Raw genomic sequence first — 24,651 nt, 5'->3', positions numbered from 1 at the left:
GTGAAACGGAACTACATACAACTTTAAACAAGTGTTTAATTGTCTTTTAAAACGCGAAATACTATGTAGAATTTTCCCCTATGTATGGGTTAAAGTTTATTAAGTAATTTATTCGTGAATAAGTAACCTAAGCCTTATAGGCATTTAAATTAAATACTTTGGTTTAAATTGTACCATACACTAACTGACGAAAATTAATTTTAAAATTGAATCTTTCTAAATTAGACTTAGTGTGAGCCCCTCCCAAATAACACCAGCTTTAAAAATAAGCCGAGCGTCTGTCAAAACGACCTGTCAATCAATGGAAGATATTGTGACGTCATTTAAATAATCGTTGCCACTGAAACAGTAGACATGGATATATGCACATGCGCCGCTATAGCATTTAACTTAAAGCTGCACTCTCACAGATTGAATGTTTTGACAACTTATTTATTTTTTGTCTTGGAACGGGCATTTTTTGCGAAAATCCATGGAAACCAGTTATATAAGACTGCTGACAAAAATAAGATCGCAGATTTTTATATTTAAGTTCAAAAATTGATGTTTAATGCATTTTTCTTAAACAGTTAGAAACGGTTTAAGCCATCAAACATTACTTTCGAACAGAAATATGAAAATCTACGATCTGTTTTTTTGTCAGCAACCTTATATCATTGGTTTGCAGATATTTATGCAAAAATTTGCTCTTTCCAAGACAAAAAATAAAAAAAGTTGCAAAATCAGTAAATCTGTGAGAGTGCAGCTTTAATCCTGAATAGTTGTCTTAAGAAATAAGTAACGATTCTTCGCAAATAAGAAACGAAAATTTTAAAAGATGTAGCGTCCCTGGTTGGCTAGCAATGTAGGGCAAATTCTAAGCTAAATTGCACACTTTCTTGCCCTTTGTGTTACCAAGCTTATATTTGTTCGGACCTTTTGGGGCATGATATGTGGGGTAAGTGGGATACTTTTTGAGTCTGAATAAAGCAAAACTTGAAATTTTGGATGATTCAATTGGCATAGCTAAAGATTTATGTAGGCTTTTAAACATCACGAGACAAACAAATCATGCTAGGTTTGACTTTCACCCAATGCATTCTGTATACGAATTTTTAAAATATCCCTCTTGCATACTCTTAAAGAGAGTAGTTTTTAAACAGATACATCATGATGGTATATGTTATACATAGCAATTAAACTGACATAAAAGGCTTGGTATGTCACAACCGGTAATCGAGTTTCAAACCAGAATGTTTTTCTTTTGTTTTGGCTTCTACGTTTTCATTATTTTGAATGTCCAAATCAAATAATCAAAAAGGAAACCGTTGGCTTGGATTACAATAAACATAATTATCACATTTTTGTTGAAATTTTCTGATTTATTTTTGTTAACAGTTGAAATATACAAAATTCAAGACAAAATTTTAAAGAAGGGAGTGCTAAAGCGTCAATAATGCTAAAATGTTTAAAATATGAATTATGGGGTTATATACATAACATGGTGTAACATTGAAATAAATGAAAACAAAAACAATGTCAAGATCGAACACAATTTACAATTAAAAAGTACTTTCTAACAATGATTATCGAAATTTTAATAGACAGAAACTTATTATTATTTTAAAATCAATGGCTAACGTATAATACATAAAACATATCTTCTTAACGGTGGCAGATAATGGCAAATTCTTCAGGAGACAAAGGCATTTAAAATTTGTCATACATATCTTTATAACACTTTCCTTAGAATTTGTTCTCCTGTAGTCTATTACCTTAGATTTAACGAAAAAAACCTCTTTTGTACGTGAAGACGCCATTCTTTCATTTCATTAAACAGAAGGTACTTTTCTCTCGGACAACATTCTTTGTGAAACGAAAAGCCCCCCCCCCCCTCCCCCCCCAAAAAAAAAAACAAAACAAAAAAACAACAAAAAAACAACAACAACAACAAAAAACCCGTTACTATTGACTGAAATGCAATCTTTGCGCATGCGAAACAAAAAGTAGCTTGAATATGCATCGATACCGTTCTGAAACGTTGATTCAGACGCGTATTAATCCAAATCAAATGTGTTTTTTTGTAAATCACCTTTCACTTTCAATCACATTCGACAGCCATCTAATTACATCATTAACGATATTAAAGCCGATTTGATTGGTCAGCAATGGAACAGTCGATTGAAGTCCGTACAATGAAAACGCTTCTTGCATTTAAGACGTGCGCGTTCAAGGTAAAAAAAATATTTTTTCAAGTTGAACACTTTCATTGAAAGGTCATATTATTACTTTTAAACAATATAATAGGGCTGAAAGGCCATATAATAGCGTCCAAGCTATTTGAAGGACACCTATGGAACAATGATTGACATTGTGGCTTTGCTAAAACGTGTTAGTCTAATCAAATAGTAGGCGTCCACTCAAAGAATAGTAAGACGGGAATCACCGGCCTCCATGACCAGTCCTTTTTGCAATAGCTCGTTAGAGTCACCTCAAGAAAAGTAAGATTGGAACCGCCGGCCTTCAGAGACAATCCTTGTTGTAAAAGCTCGTTAGCGTCCCCTCAAAGAATAGTAATACGTGAATCGCCGGGTTTTAGGGCCAGTCTTTGTTATACTGGCTCGTAAGCGTCCACTTAAAGAATAGTAAGACGGGAATCGCCGGCTTTCAAGGCCAGTCCTTGTTGTACAAGCTCGTTTTCCATGGTATTCCATCGGTCCTAAAACAGAATAATAAGTTAAATTATAACACTTCTAGATTGCAAACTAAAGGGACAAGATCAGAAGCTAAAACACCACGGAAACACTCTCAAAAGGCACAGGGTTAAGGCCATAGAAAGACATTCTCACACACAACGACATAGAAAGACCGCTCATGCATCATATTCAGCTCACTAGACTAAGACCGAATAATAAACACACACGCACACAACGACATAGAAAAACCACCCATGCATCATATACAGCTCATGAGGCTAAGACCGAAGATAAACATACACGCACACAACAACATAGAAAAACCACCCATGCATCATATACAGCTCATGAGGCTAAGACCGAAGATAAACACACACGCACACAACGACATAGAAAAAACACCCATGCATCATATACAGCTCATGAGGCTAAGACCGAAGATAAACACACACGCACACAGCGACATAGAAAAATCACCCATGCATCATATACAGCTCATGAGGCTAGGACCGAAGATAAACACACACGCACACAGCGACATAGAAAAACCACCCATGCATCATATACAGCTCATGAGGCTAAGATCGAAGATAAACACACACGCACACAACGACATAGAAAAACCACCCATGCATCATATACAGCTCATGAGGCTAAGACCGAAGATAAACATACACGCACACAACGACATAGAAAAACCACCCATGCATCATATTCAGCTCATTAGACTAAGTCCGAAGATAAACACACACGCGCACAACGACATAGAAAAACCACCCATGCATCATATTCAGCTCATTAGACTAAGTCCGAAGATAAACACACACGCGCACAACGACATAGAAAAACCACCCATGCATCATATTCAGCTCATTAGACTAAGACCGAAGATAAACACACACGCACACAACGACATAGAAAAACCACCCATGCATCATATACAGCTCATGAGGCTAAGACCGAAGATAAAAACACACGCACACAACGACATAGAAAAACCACCCATGCATCATATACAGCTCATGAGGCTAAGACCGAAGATAAACACACACGCACACAACGACATAGAAAAACCACCCATGCATCATATACAGCTCATGAGGCTAAGACCGAAGATAAACATACACGCACACAACGACATAGAAAAACCACCCATGCATCATATACAGCTCATGAGGCTAAGACCGAAGATAAACATACACGCACACAACGACATAGAAAAACCACCCATGCATCATATACAGCTCATGAGGCTAAGACCGAAGATAAACATACACGCACACAACGACATAGAAAAACCACCCATGCATCATATACAGCTCATGAGGCTAAGACCGAAGATAAACATACACGCACACAACGACATAGAAAAACCACCCATGCATCATATACAGCTCATGAGGCTAAGACCGAAGATAAACACACACGCACACAACGACATAGAAAAACCACCCATGCATCATATTCAGCTCATGAGGCTAAGACCGAAGATAAACATACACGCACACAACGACATAGAAAAACCACCCATGCATCATATACAGCTCATGAGGCTAAGACCGAAGATAAACATACACGCACACAACGACATAGAAAAACCACCCATGCATCATATACAGCTCATGAGGCTAAGACCGAAGATAAACACACACGCACACAACGACATAGAAAAACCACCCATGCATCATATACAGCTCATGAGGCTAAGACCGAAGATAAACACACACGCACACAACGACATAGAAAAACCACCCATGCATCATATACAGCTCATGAGGCTAAGACCGAAGATAAACATACACGCACACAACGACATAGAAAAACCACACATGCATCATATACAGCTCATGAGGCTAAGACCGAAGATAAACACACACGCACACAGCGACATAGAAAAACCACCCATGCATCATATTCAGCTCATTAGACTAAGACCGAAGATAAACACACACGCACACAACGACATAGAAAAACCACCCATGCATCATATACAGCTCATGAGGCTAAGACCGAAGATAAACATACACGCACACAACGACATAGAAAAACCACCCATGCATCATATACAGCTCATGAGGCTAAGACCGAAGATAAACACACACGCACACAACGACTACGAAAAACCACCCATGCATCATATTCAGCTCATGAGGCTAAGACCGAAGATAAACATACACGCACACAACGACATAGAAAAACCACCCATGCATCATATACAGCTCATGAGGCTAAGACCGAAGATAAAAACACACGCACACAACGACATAGAAAAACCACCCATGCATCATATTCAGCTCATTAGACTAAGACCGAAGATAAACACACACGCACACAACGACATAGAAAAACCACCCATGCATCATATACAGCTCATGAGGCTAAGACCGAAGATAAACACACACGCACACAACGACTACGAAAAACCACCCATGCATCATATTCAGCTCATGATTTCATGTTCGAAAACCACTAAAAAGTATTAAAACGCCTTCAACATGACAGAGGATGTTAATCAAATACTACCGGACTCAAACTCTACAAGGCTGAACATAACAACAATAAACAATGTAATAACGGCATCCACATGACACTCAAAAAACATGAAAACATAATCTTTGGCGGTAATTTGAACGATTATTATCAAGCAATGTTTTGACGCTGATTTCTATGTTGTTTTGAAAGTGTTTGTATCAAATCATTGAATGTTTTGGCTGCTTGGCATGTGCAAGTTTTATCTCGTTAGTTCCTTTGCTACTTAACAACAAACAGTTATACATAATAAACAAGTCAGTACCCTAGCGATAAGGAGAACAGCCTCTAAAATGTAATGACTATATTATTAACTGACTGAACCTATCATTCGAAAGTAAGTTCACCTTACTATAGTCCATGAATATTCAATGACGTCACCCAACCATCAAAGCAATGACCTAACCAAATGGCTAAAGTGATATTCCGACTAACCTTTGTTTTGTCCAAAAGAGAATTCGCCATATCTAGCAACTCCTTCTCCTTAGTACATTCTTTGTCAAAAACCTCCAGCACTTTTGTCTGTTGTAATGTATCCCGAAATGTCACCTCAGCGTTCTACGATAAAAAATAATAAAAACACGAACAATGCTATCAACAGGTTATATAGGGAACAGTTCTGGACTTCTGTTGAAGTCTATATGCAATTTTTAAAGATATCAAGTATCTGTGTCAATGAACACTATCCGAGAACAAGACAAGTCAATATGTGTCACTAATAAGGGCAAAAAACTTCTAACATCTACAAAAGAACAGGGTCGGTAGGTAGGCATAACTTTTTATTCTATTTTCGTTTTTGAGAATCCGGATTACCGTACAAAAACCGATCTATATCAGGGTGTACCGCTATTATAGAAATTTTGGATATAAAATGATATTTTAAGGAAATGACGAAAAGAAAGCCACACTTCGGCAAAAACAAGTGTAGGGTCGGTAGAAAAAAGTTGGGTCTGTCGGGCTAATGGGAACACGCATTTATTTTTACGCCCTATTATACATAATTCATAGTAACAGGTGTAATACGTGTTTCAATGTATTTTCATTACACAAATAGTATTTAAAAATAAATGTGTTAATTGTCGAATTTCCGATTTCGGATCAGCAAAACTTGGAAGTCAATGTGCCTAAGGTGCCTAAAGTGTGTTTAAAGATAGTAAAAAAACCCACATTACCTTAATGAACATATTACAGGTAAACATTACGCAACCACTTCTTACGTAATATACTCTTTTGTTTTGTCTTCGATTGCATGCCAGCAAAGTACCTTATCAGAATATACATCACTTTTTGCATTCTATGTGACACCAATCATGTGATATTTTTCCACCAATCATAAATATAAGAATTGAACTATCAAATTTACACACCAATAATCATAGGATTGTTCAGGGTATCGTTTGGTGAAATTCAGTCGCCCGTTAATTTTACAATTTTTCAGATTAAACACTTTCAAATAATAAAATAATAATATATAAGTGCATTTTTTGTTTCAGAGAATGAAATCGAAGCAATAGTCTATTTCGTGTCTTTTCTTGTATTGTCTTTACACGCATTTTAAAGTATAAACAACGACAACATGATATGGATGCAGTTTTATCATGTAAAAGTTTCCTTAATCTAACGAACGAAGAGAGAAGTAACGTAATCTGGTGAGCTTTACCTGAAACACTAGCTGAAGCCGCATAATAGAGCCCACAAAATTTGAAAGAAGGTTTGATACCTCCGACAGTTTTCTTTGTTCGTTTGTCAGACGATCTGTACGAAAACAATACATTTGAAATAAAGAAAACCCAAACAGTAGCATCTATTATTACACTGTATGGAAATTATTGATAGGAATCACTTCAGACATAACCAGCGAACAAGTCCTTTTTTCAACTTTGTTTTTATCTCTGATCGTTTTGTTTACTTTCCGTGTTTAATTGATGCTCAAGTAAGTTTGTACAATTCGTTAATTAACCTTCGATACAGTGAAGAAAAATGAAACGATAATTACAAATTTTGAAATTAATAAACATCTTACTTATCTCGTTTTCAATGTTTCTCACTTCTTGCTCCTTGTTTCTACAGTCTCTTTCACGATCTCGAATAGTTTGTGAGACACGTTTTGCCTCGTTTTCCTTTTGTGAAGCAAGATCTCTTTTTATTCGAGCGTCACTTTCCAAGTCGGCGGCATTTGCTAGTAAAAGAGCCATAGTCGCGACTCCAGCTGCAAGGGCTACCAAGCTGCCACCAGCTGTAATAACATATTTTGGTTATGCATGCGAATTTGGTTAAAGGGTCACCATGAGTTGGTGTCCAGCGGGAACTCTGTTTTCCTCCAAAATACCAGACCTGACATTTGCGTAACACGACATGAGAATGGTAAATGCAATTGTGTAATAACTTGTATCACATTCGCTGTTAAAGAAGTTTTAACAATATACCTGCTTTATATATTTTCTTCGTAACTAGTTTTTTATATAGTGTACATGCACTGTGTTGTTTGTGGAGATTTATGCTGTTGTTCCATGTTTCGTGTTTGTGATGTTTTGTTTTTGTGCTCTTTGTCTTTGACGTTTACCCTGTGCCATTAAACTGGGTTTATGTTTAAACTTTTGGCTACTGAGCTTGTTTCTGTAGTTTATCACATCAATATTTGGACCCCATGATTTTTAAAACATGTTTAACCAAAATTATATATGAACCTTTCCCCTAAAATTAAGTATAACACTTCTACTAATACATATAGTAGAAACTGCTAAACCTGTTTGTGTGCCACTGTTCAATGAATCTCATGTATCGACAACGTGTTATAATACAAATAAACTACATGGACGAGCCTAGAAGTCATAAGAAAAAAATCCCCTTTAAATGCATAAGGCCTGGGCCCAATCAAACACCACAGCCACTTTCCATCAAAACAACTTAAAATGTAGGCCACTGTTTTAAAGGTGAGTTGGTAAAATTAATAATGATCTACTTGCAATCTACTTGCAGCGTAGTTAAATGTAAATAAGTGTTAACCGTCTGTATATATCCGAGGTTGTTTCCGATAGATAATGGCCGAGGTGCTCTGAACGAGAGACATAAACATAGAAACAACCCAAACATACCACACATGACTGATTGCAATATATAGAAACATCGTATTCATACCTTCTCTCTTTTTCTGCTACAAATTGCTTACCTGTGAAAGGTGCAAGCGCCACGCCAAATAGTCCTCCAGCTATGCCCGCACTTGCACCTACAATTTTATTGCCTTCAGCTTTATTGCGTAGTTGTCTAGCTTCTTCCTCTTTTGCATTTGCGTTTTGAAGCAAATCGTCTTTGTCGCGCTCCAATGACTTTTAAAACGAACAAAAGAAATAATAATACATGTGACGCAATTTGCATCGAGAATTCATGTTTTTCTTTAAAAATTTTTTTGATATTTTAAGGGTGATTTTTTTGACTGTCATTTTGTATATGACATAAAAAAACACAACGCCAGGCTTAGAAATAATTAGCGTGTTGAAAAAGAACAACAACAACACGTGGTTTTCCGCACGACGTTATCAAGTTTCACACGGTGCCCAGTTTTCGCAAATTGCGACACAATTATAAGAAGGCCACTCACGGTACACATTCCGTTAAAGCAACACACAGTGATGAAGTGTAATGGAATACCACGCTTAGGAAAATAAGTTCTTTGTTTCGTATTACATTTTCCAAAAAACTTTGGTAGGGAAGCAGGCAATTTTTTTCTTCTTTTTTTTTAAACCGGGATTCTATTCAAAACAGGCCTATGCCAGGGTTATTCACTATTGTTAAACATTTTAAATATACAATGGTAAAGTTTTAATATGTTCACCAAAAAAAATGCACATTTTGAGGAAAAAAATCAAAACAACGGCATAAAAATGAAAGGATGAGGAGAAAACAAATGGGTAGGTCAAATATTAATGGAAACAAACAATTCTTTACGCCTTATCAGACGATATCTTTTACGTGGGTCAACTCAATTATAAAACATCATTTCTAAGGCATAAAAATATCAATCGCAACGATTTTGTCTCAAATGAAGAAATTGTATCGATTAATTGCCCATGCAATAATAAAGCTTTAAAATAGTATTCAGTGATGTTTTATCATTAAAAGTAGGTATTTTCTGTCATGCATAATGCGTAAAATCATTGAATACGAGATGTTGAGAAAACTATCCTTGCCAATTCTAACGTTTTGGGCGAGAAAGACGGCATATACATACCTTTTTTTCGTTTTCCAACAGACTGATCACCTCCTTAGTTTTCTCGATATCATTTTTCTTCGATGACAGCTCGTTTTGTTTGGTTCTTACTCTTGACCGACAATCTTCTAAAGTATTTCCAACCTCGACTTCTACATCGCCTATCTGCCCTTTCAATTTGTTAGTTGCTTTGCCGATTTCATGAAGTGATTTAAGCGGTTTCTCAATAGCAAGAGTTTCAATCGATCTTGTGGCCAAGAGGATCTGCTTTTCGCGGTTAAGATTTCCTCCTTCGTTTCTTAACACTGCTTTGAACGCCGATATAAAATTTCCGCATTTCGATTCAATTCCAACCAACTGCCGTTGTATCAGTGGTTCATTGTTCAGGCACGTTATGACTGACTGCAGTTTTGATGTGACATTGACTATTTTCTGTAGAAAGACATATCAAAAAGACAAAGTCAAAATTTGCATAGTAAATACCCTTTTTTTCTTTTCAAAGCAAATATAAATAGACAATTTTAATACAAAGAATGTCTATAAAGTAATATACATTCGATATTATTCAAAAACAGTTTACTTATGAAGACATACCAAATCAGAGTTCATCTTGATGCTTTCGCTCGAACGTTTCCGATTGTAGCGCCTGTTCATAGTTTACCTTTCGAAAAACACAAAACATTATAAGATGTGGAAACATAGGTCAGCTTCAATGGTTATTTACTATGGGGGAATCTTATCAACGAACATAAAAAGACACGGATTTCAATTAAATACTAAGCCAGTGTCAGAAAGATAAATACATTTTTCACTTGTAAAACTAAGCATGGAGAAAACTTATAAGCCAAAATGTTTGTTTAAAAGTATATATCGTTACACTTATAAAGGATTCGTAAACACGATCGTACGGTTGATTAAATGGCTCCTAAGTTCGCAGACCTTTTAAGAATACTCTTACTCTATTTGGCAAATTAAGATAACCTTTAAGCATATATACACACACGTATTCTTAGACTTTCCACCTAATACGAGCAAACTGCACAAGCTTGTTAGTCATACCATACCATAACATAACATAACGTTTATTTTCGATGTAAGCATATACAGCTTATTATCGCATACAAAATATCATTAGCGGCTGTGCATTTCTTGTTTATTGTACTGATCAGTGTCTTTTTCTGAAGCATTTTAAAAATAATTTTATTATTATTTGAGTACAAAACCCCCCAAAAAATATACAAGATCACTTGTTCATCTCTATAACTGCAACGCATAACACTTTGGTTTGTTATCTAATAGAAAGCAGAAAGCAGACAGCAATAACGATTAAGATCAAGACACAGAAATTCCAAAAACGGATTTCGTCGTCAAGGTGGCGAAACAATAACGAAAGTGAAGGACGACATTTAAAGCATGCTTAAATAAGTAAAAGTATCCGATGTACAATGATGTGAAATTTTGATGACTGGTGCACACTGGTAAATTGGTATCATTTAAAAAGGTTTATTATGTTGAGAAAGAAAGTGTAAATATTATGTCAATAAAATTTTGTAAACATTCTGTTTTGACATTGGAACATTGAAATCGGTCATTTCACTTCCGATTTCAGTTGAAATAAAAACGAAAATACAAACTGCAATCGCTTTATCTGTAATGTATTTCAATCATGTATTTTACATATTAAAGGGACTGTAAACCAGATTGGCACCAAAAAAAGTTTTTTTTCTGTAACGAATCTCAGGACAATTATCTAATAGAATGTGTTACGCTTTGATATCATAATTGTAAAAAAAGTACCAAAATGTAAAAAGAAATGTGTCGGAGACCGTGTTCGAACCCGTGTCGCCAAAATTGCAGTCTAGCGTCATACTCACTGAACTACGAAGGCTTACTCTAATCGTGTGACATTATTAAGCTATACACCTACCTCGGTAATATCACGTGATAACACCGACAAGCCAATCACGCATAAGGAATGAATTCTACCTGGTAGACATACCCAGTAACCTTTTTTAATGGAAAAATACGAAATAACTGCTAAACTTAAATAAATTGTAAACTATGTGGTACTTCAGATAATAAGTTTCAATGCATTGTACACATCGATGGCAAGTTCATGTCAGTTTTCGACAATTTTCTTTTTTTTCGCTATTGTATACAAGAGGCAGCCCCTTTAATACTCAGCGAGGAGTAGCCTTTCACGCGATACAAGAAATACATGTCACCTGGCATAACACAATAAGATTATACCCTATGGCTCGAATACTGACAAGCTTAATTGAACATTGGAAACCTTAATAAAGATATCATTAAAACATTTGAATGCTTGGATTCAAACACTCAAAAGTGTATGTTATGCTACAAATGGCAATATACATGCAAATCTCCGAAACTGTAAGGTTGCACTATCCTAATTTCAACTTGCGTAAAATTTTATTGATATAAACATCCACGACACTGATTATCATGCTTACCCTATCTGTAATTTCCTCAGCGTATGGTGCAGCGCATTAATACAACGCAATTCTCCGCTACAAAAAAAAAAAAATTTGAAAAAGAAAGTAGTTTCATAATTTCCGTGAAGATTCAGTTTTGGTTTCATCGATTGCCCCCCTTACAACCAAGGCGGTGCAGTCTCTGGTACAATTTAAATAGGTACAATAAATGTTATGGATTCTTCAAATGTACCAAAGGAATATACATTCTTGGCCTTTAAAACATAATATCTCAGAATATATTTACCTGGAAAATATTTGGTCAAAAATATGAGCGGGTGCCTTAAACATAGATGTGCTTTAGCATATATTTTTTTATGCAGTGAACTGATTCCTTACTTTATCTCAGCATTTAAAGGTTAGACCACATACGTCTGTGCTTGGAAAAAAGACGGACACGCAAAAATTGCACTTGGTGGGAAAAGAATCGAGTTAATATCTGCTTTACATACAACGTGAACGCAAAAACATAAGCAAAGCAAAATCATATCATGTGAACCGAACCTTAAAAGAAATGCGTGTCATTTAATTGCAAATACTATTAAGATTTATGTTTCACCTTTTGATTTTAATTAATGAAAATGAAGATTATATATGATAATATATTAAAGCTCAGCAAATTCTAACGAATAACATAGCTAGTCTGATGACTTGTAACATTTGTTGACATTTACTTGAAAAGCGGAAACCCCAATTTATCATCATACGATTTTCTGAAAATGTAATGCGCTATTATGAGATGGGCTGGGAATTCCTCGTTCACTCGGCTATATATTGGCTTGCGCATCTCTCTGCAGCCAGTTTACGATAACGATGGCGGAGTTAGATTTTCCAGCGGTATGTTTATTTTTACCAGTTATTTTAAAATAATTGCTTACAGATTTCATGTTAGGAGTAATAGTATCAAACACTGCTTAATCTAAGTTATTTACAAACATCAAACAGTTACTGGCGTATACTCAATTTAACAGCATTTTTTTGTAAATCTAAACCTTAATTAATGATTCATTTCTTTACCACTTTACTAACGTCTTCCCGCAAAATAGACTATTGTGTAGTTTAAGTAGCAGATAAAGCTTACACTAATAAGGTTTGACCATTTGTTTTGTTTAAGTACATTCTTACAACCTTTACCTTTTTAGTGGTTTGCATTTTAGCTCATCTGAGCACAAAGAGCCCAGCGTGAGCTATTGTGATAGGTATATTGTCCGTCGTCGTCCGTCCCGTCGGTCCGTCCGTCGTCAACATTTTCCTTCTAACTTCTCCTCCTAAACTTTTATCAAACTTTTATTTATTTGCGCTCACGCTGTATATAAAGCAGACACTAACTCGATTCTTCTCCCACCAAGTGCAATTGAATAATTTCAACAAAACTCACATGCATGTTTTTGGTGGTCCTCTTCAAGACTTTTTCAATAAAAGTGATTGCAAACAGAACTCTGGTTGCCAAGGCAACCGAGAAGAAAAATTATTTTCCTCAGAAACTGCCGGCCCGATTTAAAATAGTTTAACAGAAATGCTCCTTAGGTGACCCTGTATGAAATTGTTGATCCACGGGGTCGGGGCTACTTTAAACTTAATTTCTATACGGAAAAATAAAACTCTCAATACCTTCTCCTCAGAATCCTCTGGACCTATTCTAAAAAGATGTTCCTTATGTGACACTCTTTTAAAAGCCTTCACCGCATGTTGATTCATAAAAAAACCCCTGGCCACCACGGTTGGGGCTACCATTCATATATTCTATATGGAAAACTCAGGAATTCTTCTTTTCAGAAACTATTGGCCCGATTTCAAAATAATTTCACATACTTTTTCGTACGGTACCAATGGCCAGTAGCCAATTGTCTGAGATGGTACATCCATACGTTAATGATCACTACCAAACTGGTGAAATTTGTCTTTTTAATGGGCTAAAATGAATTTATTTCACTTCACAGTTAATTAGTTTATAGGTGTGTACAACCATGACCTTGAGCAGGATATTGGATTAAACCCCTTAGATTTGTTTTTTTATGCACTGGGGTAAGGGGGGGGGGGGGGTGTATATTGAAACTTTTAATCATTTTGTTAAGATGATATCTAAGATGTATATTTCATGTATATTTCAGCATTGTTTTCCCCAATTTTGCAGTTTTTGCAGTATCGGATCGAATAAGTTTAAATTCTAGTTCATACTCATACGAAGCAATTGTGCCCTTTACACTTCAAGTTAATGTTTGTTGCATAGTTGGTGCATTATAAACTACCTTTTATCTTATATCTGCCTTAATTTTTCGTTTACGTGCACGGTCAGTCTCCAGTAGGCGTTATATAAACTGTATATCATTTGCAGCCAATGCTTCAAGGTGATAGATTCCAGATGATAAACCAGCAAATTATACACTATTTCCACAAGACAAGCGTAGAATTTTCAATACGCTTATGTTTTCCCGGTTAATAGTGTGTACATTTAGGATGTGAAATTCACGTGATTATATAGATACATAACTGACGCTATTTTTAAATTGACTGGGATTTTCGTGGTAGACATCAAAAGTATTTTTTATTACATTTGTTATATCCGGTGTCTAGACCCGTTAATGCATCACTATGCTACTTATATTACCTATGCAATAGTATTAATTCTCAAGTTATAAACTCCTAAAATATTATATTTATTAAAATATAATAAAAGTCAATAAGACCAATTTATGTTAGAAACAATAACTTAGTTATAAGTCATGTTCATAAGAAAGTATATTTAGTCAGCAACTTGGAAAAAAGTATTGTATTTGTTGTTGAAATTAAGCTGTGTATTTTGTATCAATGGTATGTTTAAGTAGATTCTAACAACCCTGATAAGTGGTTACCAGCACAGAGACTTGAACGTATGATGCAAATCACAACAACTGACCCTGACTTATGTTAAATAGTTTGCCTTTGGCCTAAGCTAGGTAAATTCAGTATTGACCGTGAAAAATAATAACAAAGTTTTGTGGGCTGCTGAACACGCCATGGGTTAAAATACAAAAAAATATAATGATGTATCGACTTTATTGCAATATATGATCAAAGCAAGTAGCCCTAGTGAGGTTTTAGCTTTGATAATATGTTGAAATTTGGTCGCATTACAGTAGTATCGTAGAAATATTGACTGACGTTGTTTCGAATATTTAAGTAGTGGAGAAAACTCCTTACAACGATTAAAATCTCTTCAACTTAAAAGATTACCCATGACGTCGTACAGGGGTTTGTTTCTAAAAAATATAAAATAAAGTGCGACACAATTTCATTGGCTAAGTTTCTGAAAATATCTACATTCGGCACACACTAATCTGATACAGATCCAGTCAAGAGATATCGAGAGGGTTCGGAGGAATGAACTTGATCAGCTCATTCACAGTCAGGGAGAGGTGGCCAACTGTTTGGAGCTCGCCTACATGAAGCTCGGGGATCATCCGGACCTTGCAAAAAGGGTATGTATTTTATCATTGCTGATAGCACATACTGGATAAAAAAACCCCGAATATTTTTACCAGACAATTAAGTAAAATATTTTAAATTTGTAGCCCTATATTTTTATTTCCATTAGGTTCGCCAAGCATCAGTCAACGCTAGAAGCCGACACCAGGACACCTCATTCATGATGAAAAGCTACGCCGTTACGTCCAAAAACATTATAAAGACTATAGTTCCACTGTTGAAAATGGCAGCGAAATTCAAGGTACACTATCTCAAACCAATTCAAACAGTATCTCTTTATAAATTAGTGCTCTGAACAACTGTTGAAAAAGGCACCGAAATTCAAGGGCGCTATCGCTAGCAAATCCAAACGTAACTCTTTTTATAGAAGTGCTATGTGTTTGATGTCAGGGTTATAACATTTGATAAGTAAGAAGTCAATCTTTGAACCTAATTTGATAGTAATTATATTAGTCTTTACAATTTTAGAAATAAGTACATTTGTGTTTATCAAGCAATCATGTATGCTTTATAATGAATAATTTGCATGCTTATTTGTAAAAAAAAACGTTTTAGGTAAGATTATATATCTTATCAGTAGCATTATGCTCCTTAGAAGAATCGGGAGTACATGCTATATACATGTCCGTTCGCACTTCTGTCGATTCGTCGGTCCGTCGGTAAACCAAACCGTGCTAATTTAAAACAATATGTTATTGATTGTTAATAATTATGTATTTATATATGAGTTTGTGCTTGTTTTGATGATCATAAGCTGCATTTGCTTGTAACTAAATTAATGTTCTTTTTCGCCCTGTTTAAAAGATATTGCGAGGGCCTCACATTTAGAAGGGTGATCAGGTATGACCAGCAGATGACCCTTTTTAATTTTATGGTCAATATATCAAAGGTCACTCTTGTATGCATTGGTAAACGGTCCTTAAATTTAGTAGGGTGATTCTATGGTCTGCATATGGTCTCTATTGATTTTGAGATCTGTAGGTGAAATGTCACTGTCGCGGTGACCTTGAACACAAAAAATATTGTCTTATTGATAACTTGAGTATGTTGTTGGCCTATGGTAGTCAGACTTGATAAGGAGATTGGTCAAGACATGCACACTTCCCTTATTGTCACAGTCTACATTATCACAAAAACCCTGTTCGGGAAATATAAAGGGAACGCTTGAACCTACGGTACTAAACCTTTTGATAAACATATGGGTTACACTTTGGTTGACCTTGAAGCAGCAATGACATTGTTCACATTCTTCACCCTTTACTAGCTCACTGCTGTAATTAGGATGCAAAAATGCTTTACTGGAAACCATAACTATAACTCTAGAACTGATCAATTACTGTACCGCCTATCCTCAAATCCCCATCTCACTAAAGGGATGTTTGCTATGACCTTAAATTTCCAGACAGACATTTATTGCGAAAAACCGAACTGGCTGCTTTAACGGGGTATACATACTTTACAAACTTGTTATTATTAGTTGTATACATCATTTTTCAGAACGAGCCTTTAATGAAAAAAGCTTTCAAACAAATTGAAGAAAACGCTGTTGCCATGAAGGAGGAGACGAAGAAACTCCAAACAGGGTTTGTGGTTACCATATTGTTTTAATAAATATATTTTTGATAAATGTGTGGTCTGTATGTGTTGTTATGTATATTGTGTGTCTCTCCGTTTGGCCATAGCATTGTGTCTTAAAACAAGGCAATTGTTCATAAACTGCAGAAGAATGCTTTTGATATTTTCCACGTTGCATGATAAAATATAAGTACAGTGTGTTTTAAAAAAAGTATACTTCAATTGATAACGAAGTCTTAAATGATAACGGCCCTTAATATTGTTTTTTGAATATATTGATTTTAATTATCAACTTTTCCTCAAATGGATGAAGGTTACACGGTACTATAACAAAAAATATATGTTTCTCAATCTCCTACGCATTATTCTCCCTTTGCGAGTGGCGACAAAGGCTGTTTTTTTTTAAAAAATAAAAAAATATACTAACATTTAGCTGAATTGTTTGTTTTGCAAATGCCATTCAAAAGAATAAATTCCAATTAATGTATAGCGTTTTTATCCCCATTCAATTTGCTCATACTAGTAAAGTGTGTTCACAAAAACAAATTGAATTGTTACTGTAGTATCAACAATAATGTCTTTCAAACGTATGCATACTTAATAAGTAAATAATACTTTTTTGGAAGATTTACATGCAGGTTTTATTCTTTATTTTTTTTGCGCCGGCTTGTTTCTATTTATCCTTTGTCTTGTTGAATAAATAAGTACCTGTTACCAATGACCGATGGTGACAATCCAAATTCAGTATTTCATGTGTTTCCTTTCACAAATTCACGAATTTATGACTTCACGAAATCATGATTTTCACAATTGAAATTTTACGAAGTTGAAACCGTGAGTTCATGAATTCGTGAAGTTGAAATCGCCGAATTTTGAAACTAAGAAGGGTAAAGAATTAAATTTGAAATATACCAACGATTTTTCGTAACAATTACTCATTTATTCCGCTGTTTAAAATTTTGGATTTATTCTGTGATTTAAAGGGTCTATCTTCAAAAATGAATTCATTATACAAAGACTCACAAAACAATTATATGTGTAAGAGTGTTACTCAAATAGCGTCTTAGAGGTAATAATGCTGAAAAATAGTTTTCGAAATGAATGTATTATTTCCATCAATGAAAGAGTGTTATTTAACTCGGTAAAAAATCCTTAAGGATATCTAACATAAATAAAAAATATAGCATTGCTCCTTTTTATTATATATACATTGCTGTTTACTTAATGTTTAATAATTATTTCTGTTATCTACAAATATATACAGCAACGCTTAGAAAGGTAAACACTTAATATATATTTGTGTCTGTTAGATACAAGGCAATCCAGCAACAAGTTTCGGATGACTACAGTGAGGCTTTTACAATTAAGAAACAGGTCGAAGACACGCATAGCAAGCTAGAGGTAGAAATGCACAGCGCTAGGAAACAAGCTGATCTTGCGGAGGCGGCGGCGAAAGATTCTGCAGTGATTGTAGAAACCTGCAAAATGGATGTTGACAAATCATCCGAGAAACGGGACGAAGCATACAGGTTAAAATGTACGTATACCTTCAGACATAATGTTATGAGCCAAATTGATGTTATAACAAATATTGTATTCTCCTAATGTCAAAATCCGGATTCCAAGACAAGCTCATGTCTATGGTATGTTCCACAGGACGATCTATACATAACTTAAGTTGAGTATAGAAACCGCCTATAACTGCAAGTATTCGTTTTCGTAATGCTTTCGCCCCAATAACAAAATACAACGCAATCAGGTTTTATATCAATGCAACACACTAAAGAAGAACAAGACACGATCGTAGCAAATGCTTGGCTACTTGGCTTCCAAGGCGGTACCGAACAATCCTTGATAAACATTCTATATCTTTGGGCTTTACCCAGTGCCATTCAATCGGGTTTATGTTTAAACTGTTTGCTACTGAGCTTGTTTCTGTAGCTTTTCGCATAAATATTGACTGTCCCTGTAGTTGTTTTGAATCAGTATAATGTAAGTATACAACCTTACCTTTTTGTAATTGTCATTGGGTTTCATTTTCGTTTTGCACGACAGCAAAAATAGGTGAGAAAATGGTGGTTGACATCGAAAAGGAGGAGTGGACTCCAGCTGCAGCCGTTTTGACAGGAGCTGCTCTCGGCACACCGGTATCTCTTGTCGCGGGAGCTGCCTACGCTGCCGGGAAATTGATATACAATTTCATGTCCAACAAAAAGAATAAAGAATCAAAGGATGACCTTGCAAAGGTAAGAAAAAATGGATGCTTATTACAAAATCATTGATAAATAGGGAATAGATATTTTACAATGCGAACCTATAGAGACACAACTAGTAGCCAAATACCTATGGACTTAATTAAAGGGAACCAATATTAAAATATAGGTTACACCTGCTTGATTTCATTTTCTAAATTTAATGCATACATATGTTTGACTCATTTGACTGCAATGATAACAAACAAAACATAAAAAAAACACATTTGATTTGTGTACAGATAAAACAATAGTAACGATATTTCAGCACTTTTTAATAGATAAATTTGTGGCCACAAATTTCAAACCATTACCGCCTTTAAAGTTAATTAAAATATATAAAGGTTCATATATTTTAAACTATAAACAAATCATATTATTTTGTTTTGTTTTGATCATTAAAGTTATATGTTTGAAATATAATAATGCATAAAAACAATATGGGAATCGACCTATATTATGCCCCTTCTTTAAACTGCCCGCATTAGTTAATGCCCCTCCCCCAATTTGGTTATTTGATTTTGGGTGGTACAGTGAGATTATTCCGTTTATCGCCTTGAAAATCCCAAAGATGAAGGCATAAATACACTCAAGAAGAAGACCAATGGAACGAACCGGATAGTTCAGTAATCTATTATACTCTACATTATTTTATTTTTAAAGTCTTATATTAAGTATTTATATACTTACATACTTAACAGTTCAAAGCATTTGAGAAGTCGTATATAAACGCGTCAGATGAGGTGGACAGAGAAAGAGAACGGCTTGAGAAACACAGAATGGAAACAATCGACCGGAAGAAGGAGGCAATTGATAACGTTCGAAAAATGAGGGAGATGTGTTCCCAGCATGGTAATTTCAGCTGAATTACGAATGTGTCCTTTAAGCATATACCGATGTATCCATCAAATTGAGAGTCTGTATAACCCGCACGAGGATATAACTTTCTGAAAAATATGTTAATATTCAAGGGACACAATATACGTTGGTGCGTTATTTTATTTTTCAAGCATTGTTTTCTTTAAAAAAATAACTTTAACGATAAAAAGAAGCATACGATTTGTGTAAAATGTAAGCGTTGTTTTGGCGCTTTTTTAACTGGGAAAGTTTTGTTGTCGTGGTTTTTTATTGAAAACAAACAACACATTTTTAGGCCAATATTTTTTATCTGTAGACAAATGATATTCTTTTTATCAATAAAGTCAAATGCACTAGTGGTTTAAGTTATTTTTGCATCATCTTAATTGTGCCCCTTATTGTAACCATAAAATTATAAAGTGCTTCAATAGATGATGACCTTGTTTCCTTTTACAGTGTCCGCAGGTGATCCACAGTGTCTCGTGGTTGTACAGGAAAATCTTGGAAAGGTGGATGCAATCCTGACAAGAATTATCGAATTTTGGTCATCCATGGCTGCCGTTGCACAAGATATTATTGAGAATGGCAAAACTCTTCCACGAATTCTTATCGGTCTTGATGAAAGCTTTATAGAAGAAGCACCAGAAGAGATGAAAGCAGAATTGAACGGAATGGTTCAAAACTGCATTCTTGATGTTGAAAAGGTATTATTGGTTTCCAATTGAATTATTTAACACATTATGAAGAAGTCCTCATAATTATCTACCTCCATCCGAGGTATAACCAATGCGGTTTAATTTTGACGGTCATTGACTGCAACGGTAGAAGTTGCTTTTTAAACGCATCCCTGGCACCATCTTCGTTATTTTACATATCGCTTTGTCGTTTTACATAGAACATAAAAAAGCTACACTGTGAACGAAGTGCCGGCCGAAATATAGTACGTTTCACCAGTTGTTGTGAAACAGCACCGTCACAAACATTATTCTATTTTCACATATGACTTTGTCCTGTTACCCAGAACATAAATAACAACACTGTGAACGAAGTACCGGCCGCTATATAGTAGGAGAAACAGCTGTAGAGAAAGAAAACTATGTTCGGGGAGAGAGATCATCCGTATATGTTGTCATTTAAAAGCCCATGTGTAATAACAGCAAAGTTGTCGTACCGATTGTTTACTTCGACACCCCTTAATTATTGCGTTACGGAAATCGTTCATATTCTCAAAGACAGTCGTATACTTAATATGTAAACGTACGAAAAAGCCACAACAATATACAGTAAATAATAACATTCATATTGTATTAAAACGAACATTTTCTAAACAAGCAGCTTTGGAATATGACAGTGCATTGGCCAGATTCAAGTATGTATATGTTCAATGCTCCCTTACCTCTTTTTAGGGCTGGAACCTTGTTGGAGGCATATGCTATGTCTACATACGCGACAATGATATCCGTTTGCTGCGAGACTACGAGTTCTTGTCCAGACCTATTGACCAGATGGCGCAAGCTGATAGGAGAACAAGAGAGTCGAAACTTCTGATGTTGATGGAGCAAGAGGTTGAGAAAGCCTATGCCACTGAAGCGGCACGCGAGGAAGCGGAAGAGGAAGATATGTGCATCTAGATGAATCTAGGTTTCACCAACATTTAAGTCTTAAAGCTTAATTAACATTGGTGCCCTTTCCACGTAATAAATGAATCCAAATTGAAGCAAAAATAAATTTTCAAATTTTACCTCTTCGTTAATTATATTAAATCTTTGTAATCGTTATTGTCTTTCCTTATGTATCTCGACCCAAGTTTTGTTTATTGTATAACACATACAAACATGTTTAAGCAAATACAATGTATGCAAAGGCATGAATTCAAGCTGTTTGAAAACGGTTTAACGAAGAGCAGAACAATATTATTATTATTACTTTTAAGGAAAATTATTACTTCATGTAAATGTAGTTTCTTATGATGTCGCAAAGTAATATTTATATGAAAAACTACAGGAAAAAGCACACCAAAAGTTTAAACATAGACAAACATTGGCAGGTTATTCAGAGATGGTTTTGAGTATTTAGATAATATATTGACAAAAGTTTGCTTGTTTCTGTAGCTTTTCGCATAAATATTGTCATTTTATTAAGCCATTGTTCAATGATAATCTTGATGCCTGGTGACCCCATACAATTCGTGTATCATTTGAAAGTGTATAACGTGCTGCATACCTATATGTAAAAAAATGCAAAAACCAAATTAAATTTTAAGTCATTTGAGTTAGATGTTTTGTTTAATATTTCAACTGCACATAAAGCCCTTTCGAATAATACCAACTAGGTTTGAGGCCTTTAGACATTCACAATTCATGTAACTGAGTTTTTGATTGTAATTTTAAATACTGTATGATATATATTGACCATAAACTCTGAAACTGAATACTAATTAAACATAGGTATTTGTTTTCAAACCTTCATATGGAAATGCATTAATTGACATTGTAGCGATGTGTATTGATTTGTTACTTGTTGTACGTATCTTCTCTATAGAAAGGATGGAACGTATTGTGTTTGTCTATATATATATCTTGTATATGCAGGTCAATTCAAAAATGTTAATCAATGGTGAAATAGGAAACCCTACAGATGATAACCGTTAAAAAGACAGAATATAGTATATATTATGACAATGTTACATGTAATAGTTAGATGACATGAAGTAAAATCTTACTCATCAACGTTTTACATCGGGTCATCTTACTAACTTACTGACAATACAACGACATTGGCCGACACATTGTCAACGCTAAATCTGACACTAATAGTTTGCATATGTTGAGTGGCAGAAGGCGGACCTTTAAACACCCGGAAAAGGTGCAATTGTTAATGATTAAGCCTAGTACTTAGTGATTTTATTGCCTGAAAATGTAGCTTGTATTCTTATCAGTTGTTGCATACCGTGTTTGTGACTTCCAGACATAAATGTATATATAGACACCCATACGATTTACAGGAAAAATCTGACTAGTGTAGGATTCGGATATAGATTAAAAACATGAATGTGTATATATATATACATACATACGTTTAACTATCATAATCAACTTCATAAGTGGTTATATGCGTGATGTTATGTGTGGAAATAATATTGTGTTATGTTATGTTCAACAAATTATAAACAGAAACTACTCACCAGTGGAAGAAACCATTTGAACGCCAGTTTAGTGTCATTAATACACCTTTTTGTTTGTTTTGTGGAAAAAGGTATAGAATTTTCCCCTATTATCTGCTTATGAAATAGAAATGCTCTGCTTGAATTGGACTTTTGTCTTGTTTTGTATCACGACCCACACCTCGAATGAACATTGCACTCGATAAAAACATGGCATTGAGTTGATTAGGTGTTCTATTTAAACCGTTGACCTGTAAGTTTTGTAGGCTTACAAAAATAACCATAGCACGTCGATGTTGTGAAAGGTTATGGAAAATTGTGTCAAGTGTTATGTTTATGGGCTGGGTATTGGTGTCCATTTTGAGAGGTAATAAGCTGGTCTCGAATGTAAGAGGCGGACACTTATACCACTAAATAACTGATTTCTTTCATTCTATCAACGCACTAACGGCGTTATTTAAGCTTGATTTAATCAATACGAGCTTTTTCTTCTTCTGATATAAAAAAATCTAATTAAAGACTAAGTTTCATGTAGTTGATACTTGATCACAAGCGATTTAATGAATTTAACCGGCGTATCGTTCAGAATTTGAATATTCCAAATCATTCATGCAGTTGTTCATAAACTATACGCTAGTGTCCTTTTGTATTGTTGATGTGTTTTTGAACAATCTTTATTAACGTTATTGCTGTTAATTGTTTTTATATAAGAATACAGTGCACAACAGCGCTGAAAGTCGTGTTTTTGTTTTCAAACAATAGACGATGATTTGACATACCTTTAATTTGTTATCAATACTGATAAGAAAAAAGGACAACAAAGTCACTGGAGCTGCAATCAAGTGCCATATGCATGCGAAAGAATGTTCAATTCACATGCTCACATCATGCAATAGGAATCCGGGTCATTTGACCGAGTTATCATTTCGGCCTAATTCATTTTGGACTAGTGACAAACTCAGTGCCATATGCATGCGAAAGAACGTTCAATTCACATGCTCACATCATGCAATAGGAATCCGGGTCATTTGACCCAGTTATCATTTCGGCCTAATTCATTTTGGACTAGTGACAAACTCGGACTTGAATTTTCTTTTTCTGAGTATTGAAATAAGCTGACCAGAAACTTTCTTTTATAAAAAAAACTATACAGAAAACGTACTCAACTGTCTATCTTTTGTTCTAAAAAGGCACTACTAAGCATACTTTTGATACTAGAAATTAGGTGGGTGTGTAAGGACATATCGAAAGCGAAATACATACCAAAATAATTATGATAAGGCTATACTAATTTTTCTTTTTAGTGATACAAAGGGATCGTGGAAGCTAAATTTAGAATACTCACATTCAACGAAAACCATCCAAAAACAAAAGAAGGCCGAAATAGCAAATGAGTCATTACTATGGAAAAACTAGCACTCCTCTACAATAT

The 24,651-nt window shown here is 35.0% G+C and overlaps 2 protein-coding genes across 3 annotated transcripts; one reads left to right on the top strand and one right to left on the bottom strand.

The window, feature by feature from the left end:
• Window positions 1–1,893: 1,893 nt before the first annotated feature.
• On the bottom strand, window positions 1,894–12,014 carry LOC128245871 (uncharacterized). 2 transcript variants are annotated; one of them, XM_052964102.1, is made up of 9 exons: window positions 11,886–11,992; window positions 11,339–11,418; window positions 10,006–10,072; window positions 9,433–9,843; window positions 8,374–8,530; window positions 7,228–7,440; window positions 6,865–6,959; window positions 5,640–5,762; window positions 1,894–2,698 (listed from the first exon to the last, which is right to left on the bottom strand). In XM_052964102.1, exons 3-9 carry the CDS (start codon window positions 10,063–10,065, stop codon window positions 2,615–2,617), a joined length of 1,143 nt encoding a protein of 380 aa, XP_052820062.1. In that variant the 5' UTR covers window positions 10,066–10,072; window positions 11,339–11,418; window positions 11,886–11,992; the 3' UTR covers window positions 1,894–2,614. The 2 variants fall into 2 exon arrangements, with proteins under 2 accessions (XP_052820062.1, XP_052820054.1); XM_052964094.1 differs by lacking the exon at window positions 11,339–11,418 and having other exon boundaries at window positions 11,886–12,014.
• A 619-nt stretch (window positions 12,015–12,633) lies between these two features.
• LOC128213061 (uncharacterized) lies at window positions 12,634–23,369 on the top strand. The gene is made up of 9 exons (XM_052918573.1): window positions 12,634–12,743; window positions 15,233–15,364; window positions 15,481–15,612; window positions 16,869–16,954; window positions 18,257–18,483; window positions 19,002–19,192; window positions 19,900–20,050; window positions 20,513–20,760; window positions 21,463–23,369. Exons 1-9 carry the CDS (start codon window positions 12,720–12,722, stop codon window positions 21,685–21,687), a joined length of 1,416 nt encoding a protein of 471 aa, XP_052774533.1. The 5' UTR covers window positions 12,634–12,719; the 3' UTR covers window positions 21,688–23,369.
• Window positions 23,370–24,651: the final 1,282 nt, after the last annotated feature.

Source organism: Mya arenaria, chromosome 2, assembly GCF_026914265.1.
Source record: "Mya arenaria isolate MELC-2E11 chromosome 2, ASM2691426v1".
Classification (NCBI taxonomy): domain Eukaryota; kingdom Metazoa; phylum Mollusca; class Bivalvia; order Myida; family Myidae; genus Mya; species Mya arenaria.
This window is presented reverse-complemented; position numbering and strand designations above follow the sequence as displayed.

What these genes read in the sequence shown, in the direction of transcription:
- LOC128245871 (XM_052964094.1), bottom strand. Translation starts at nt 10,065, where the DNA reads ATGAACAGGCGCTACAATCGGAAACGTTCGAGCGAAAGCATCAAGATG. An exon ending in TGTTGGAAAACGAAAAAAAG is followed by an intron (nt 8,531 to 9,432) that starts GTATGTATATGC and finishes TCGTTTTAAAAG; the next exon opens with TCATTGGAGCGCGACAAAGA. An exon ending in CTCTTTTGGACAAAACAAAG is followed by an intron (nt 2,699 to 5,639) that starts GTTAGTCGGAAT and finishes ATTCTGTTTTAG; the next exon opens with GACCGATGGAATACCATGGA.
- LOC128213061 (XM_052918573.1), top strand. Translation starts at nt 12,720, where the DNA reads ATGGCGGAGTTAGATTTTCCAGCG. An exon ending in AAATGGCAGCGAAATTCAAG is followed by an intron (nt 15,613 to 16,868) that starts GTACACTATCTC and finishes ATCATTTTTCAG; the next exon opens with AACGAGCCTTTAATGAAAAA. An exon ending in CGAAGCATACAGGTTAAAAT is followed by an intron (nt 18,484 to 19,001) that starts GTACGTATACCT and finishes TTTGCACGACAG; the next exon opens with CAAAAATAGGTGAGAAAATG.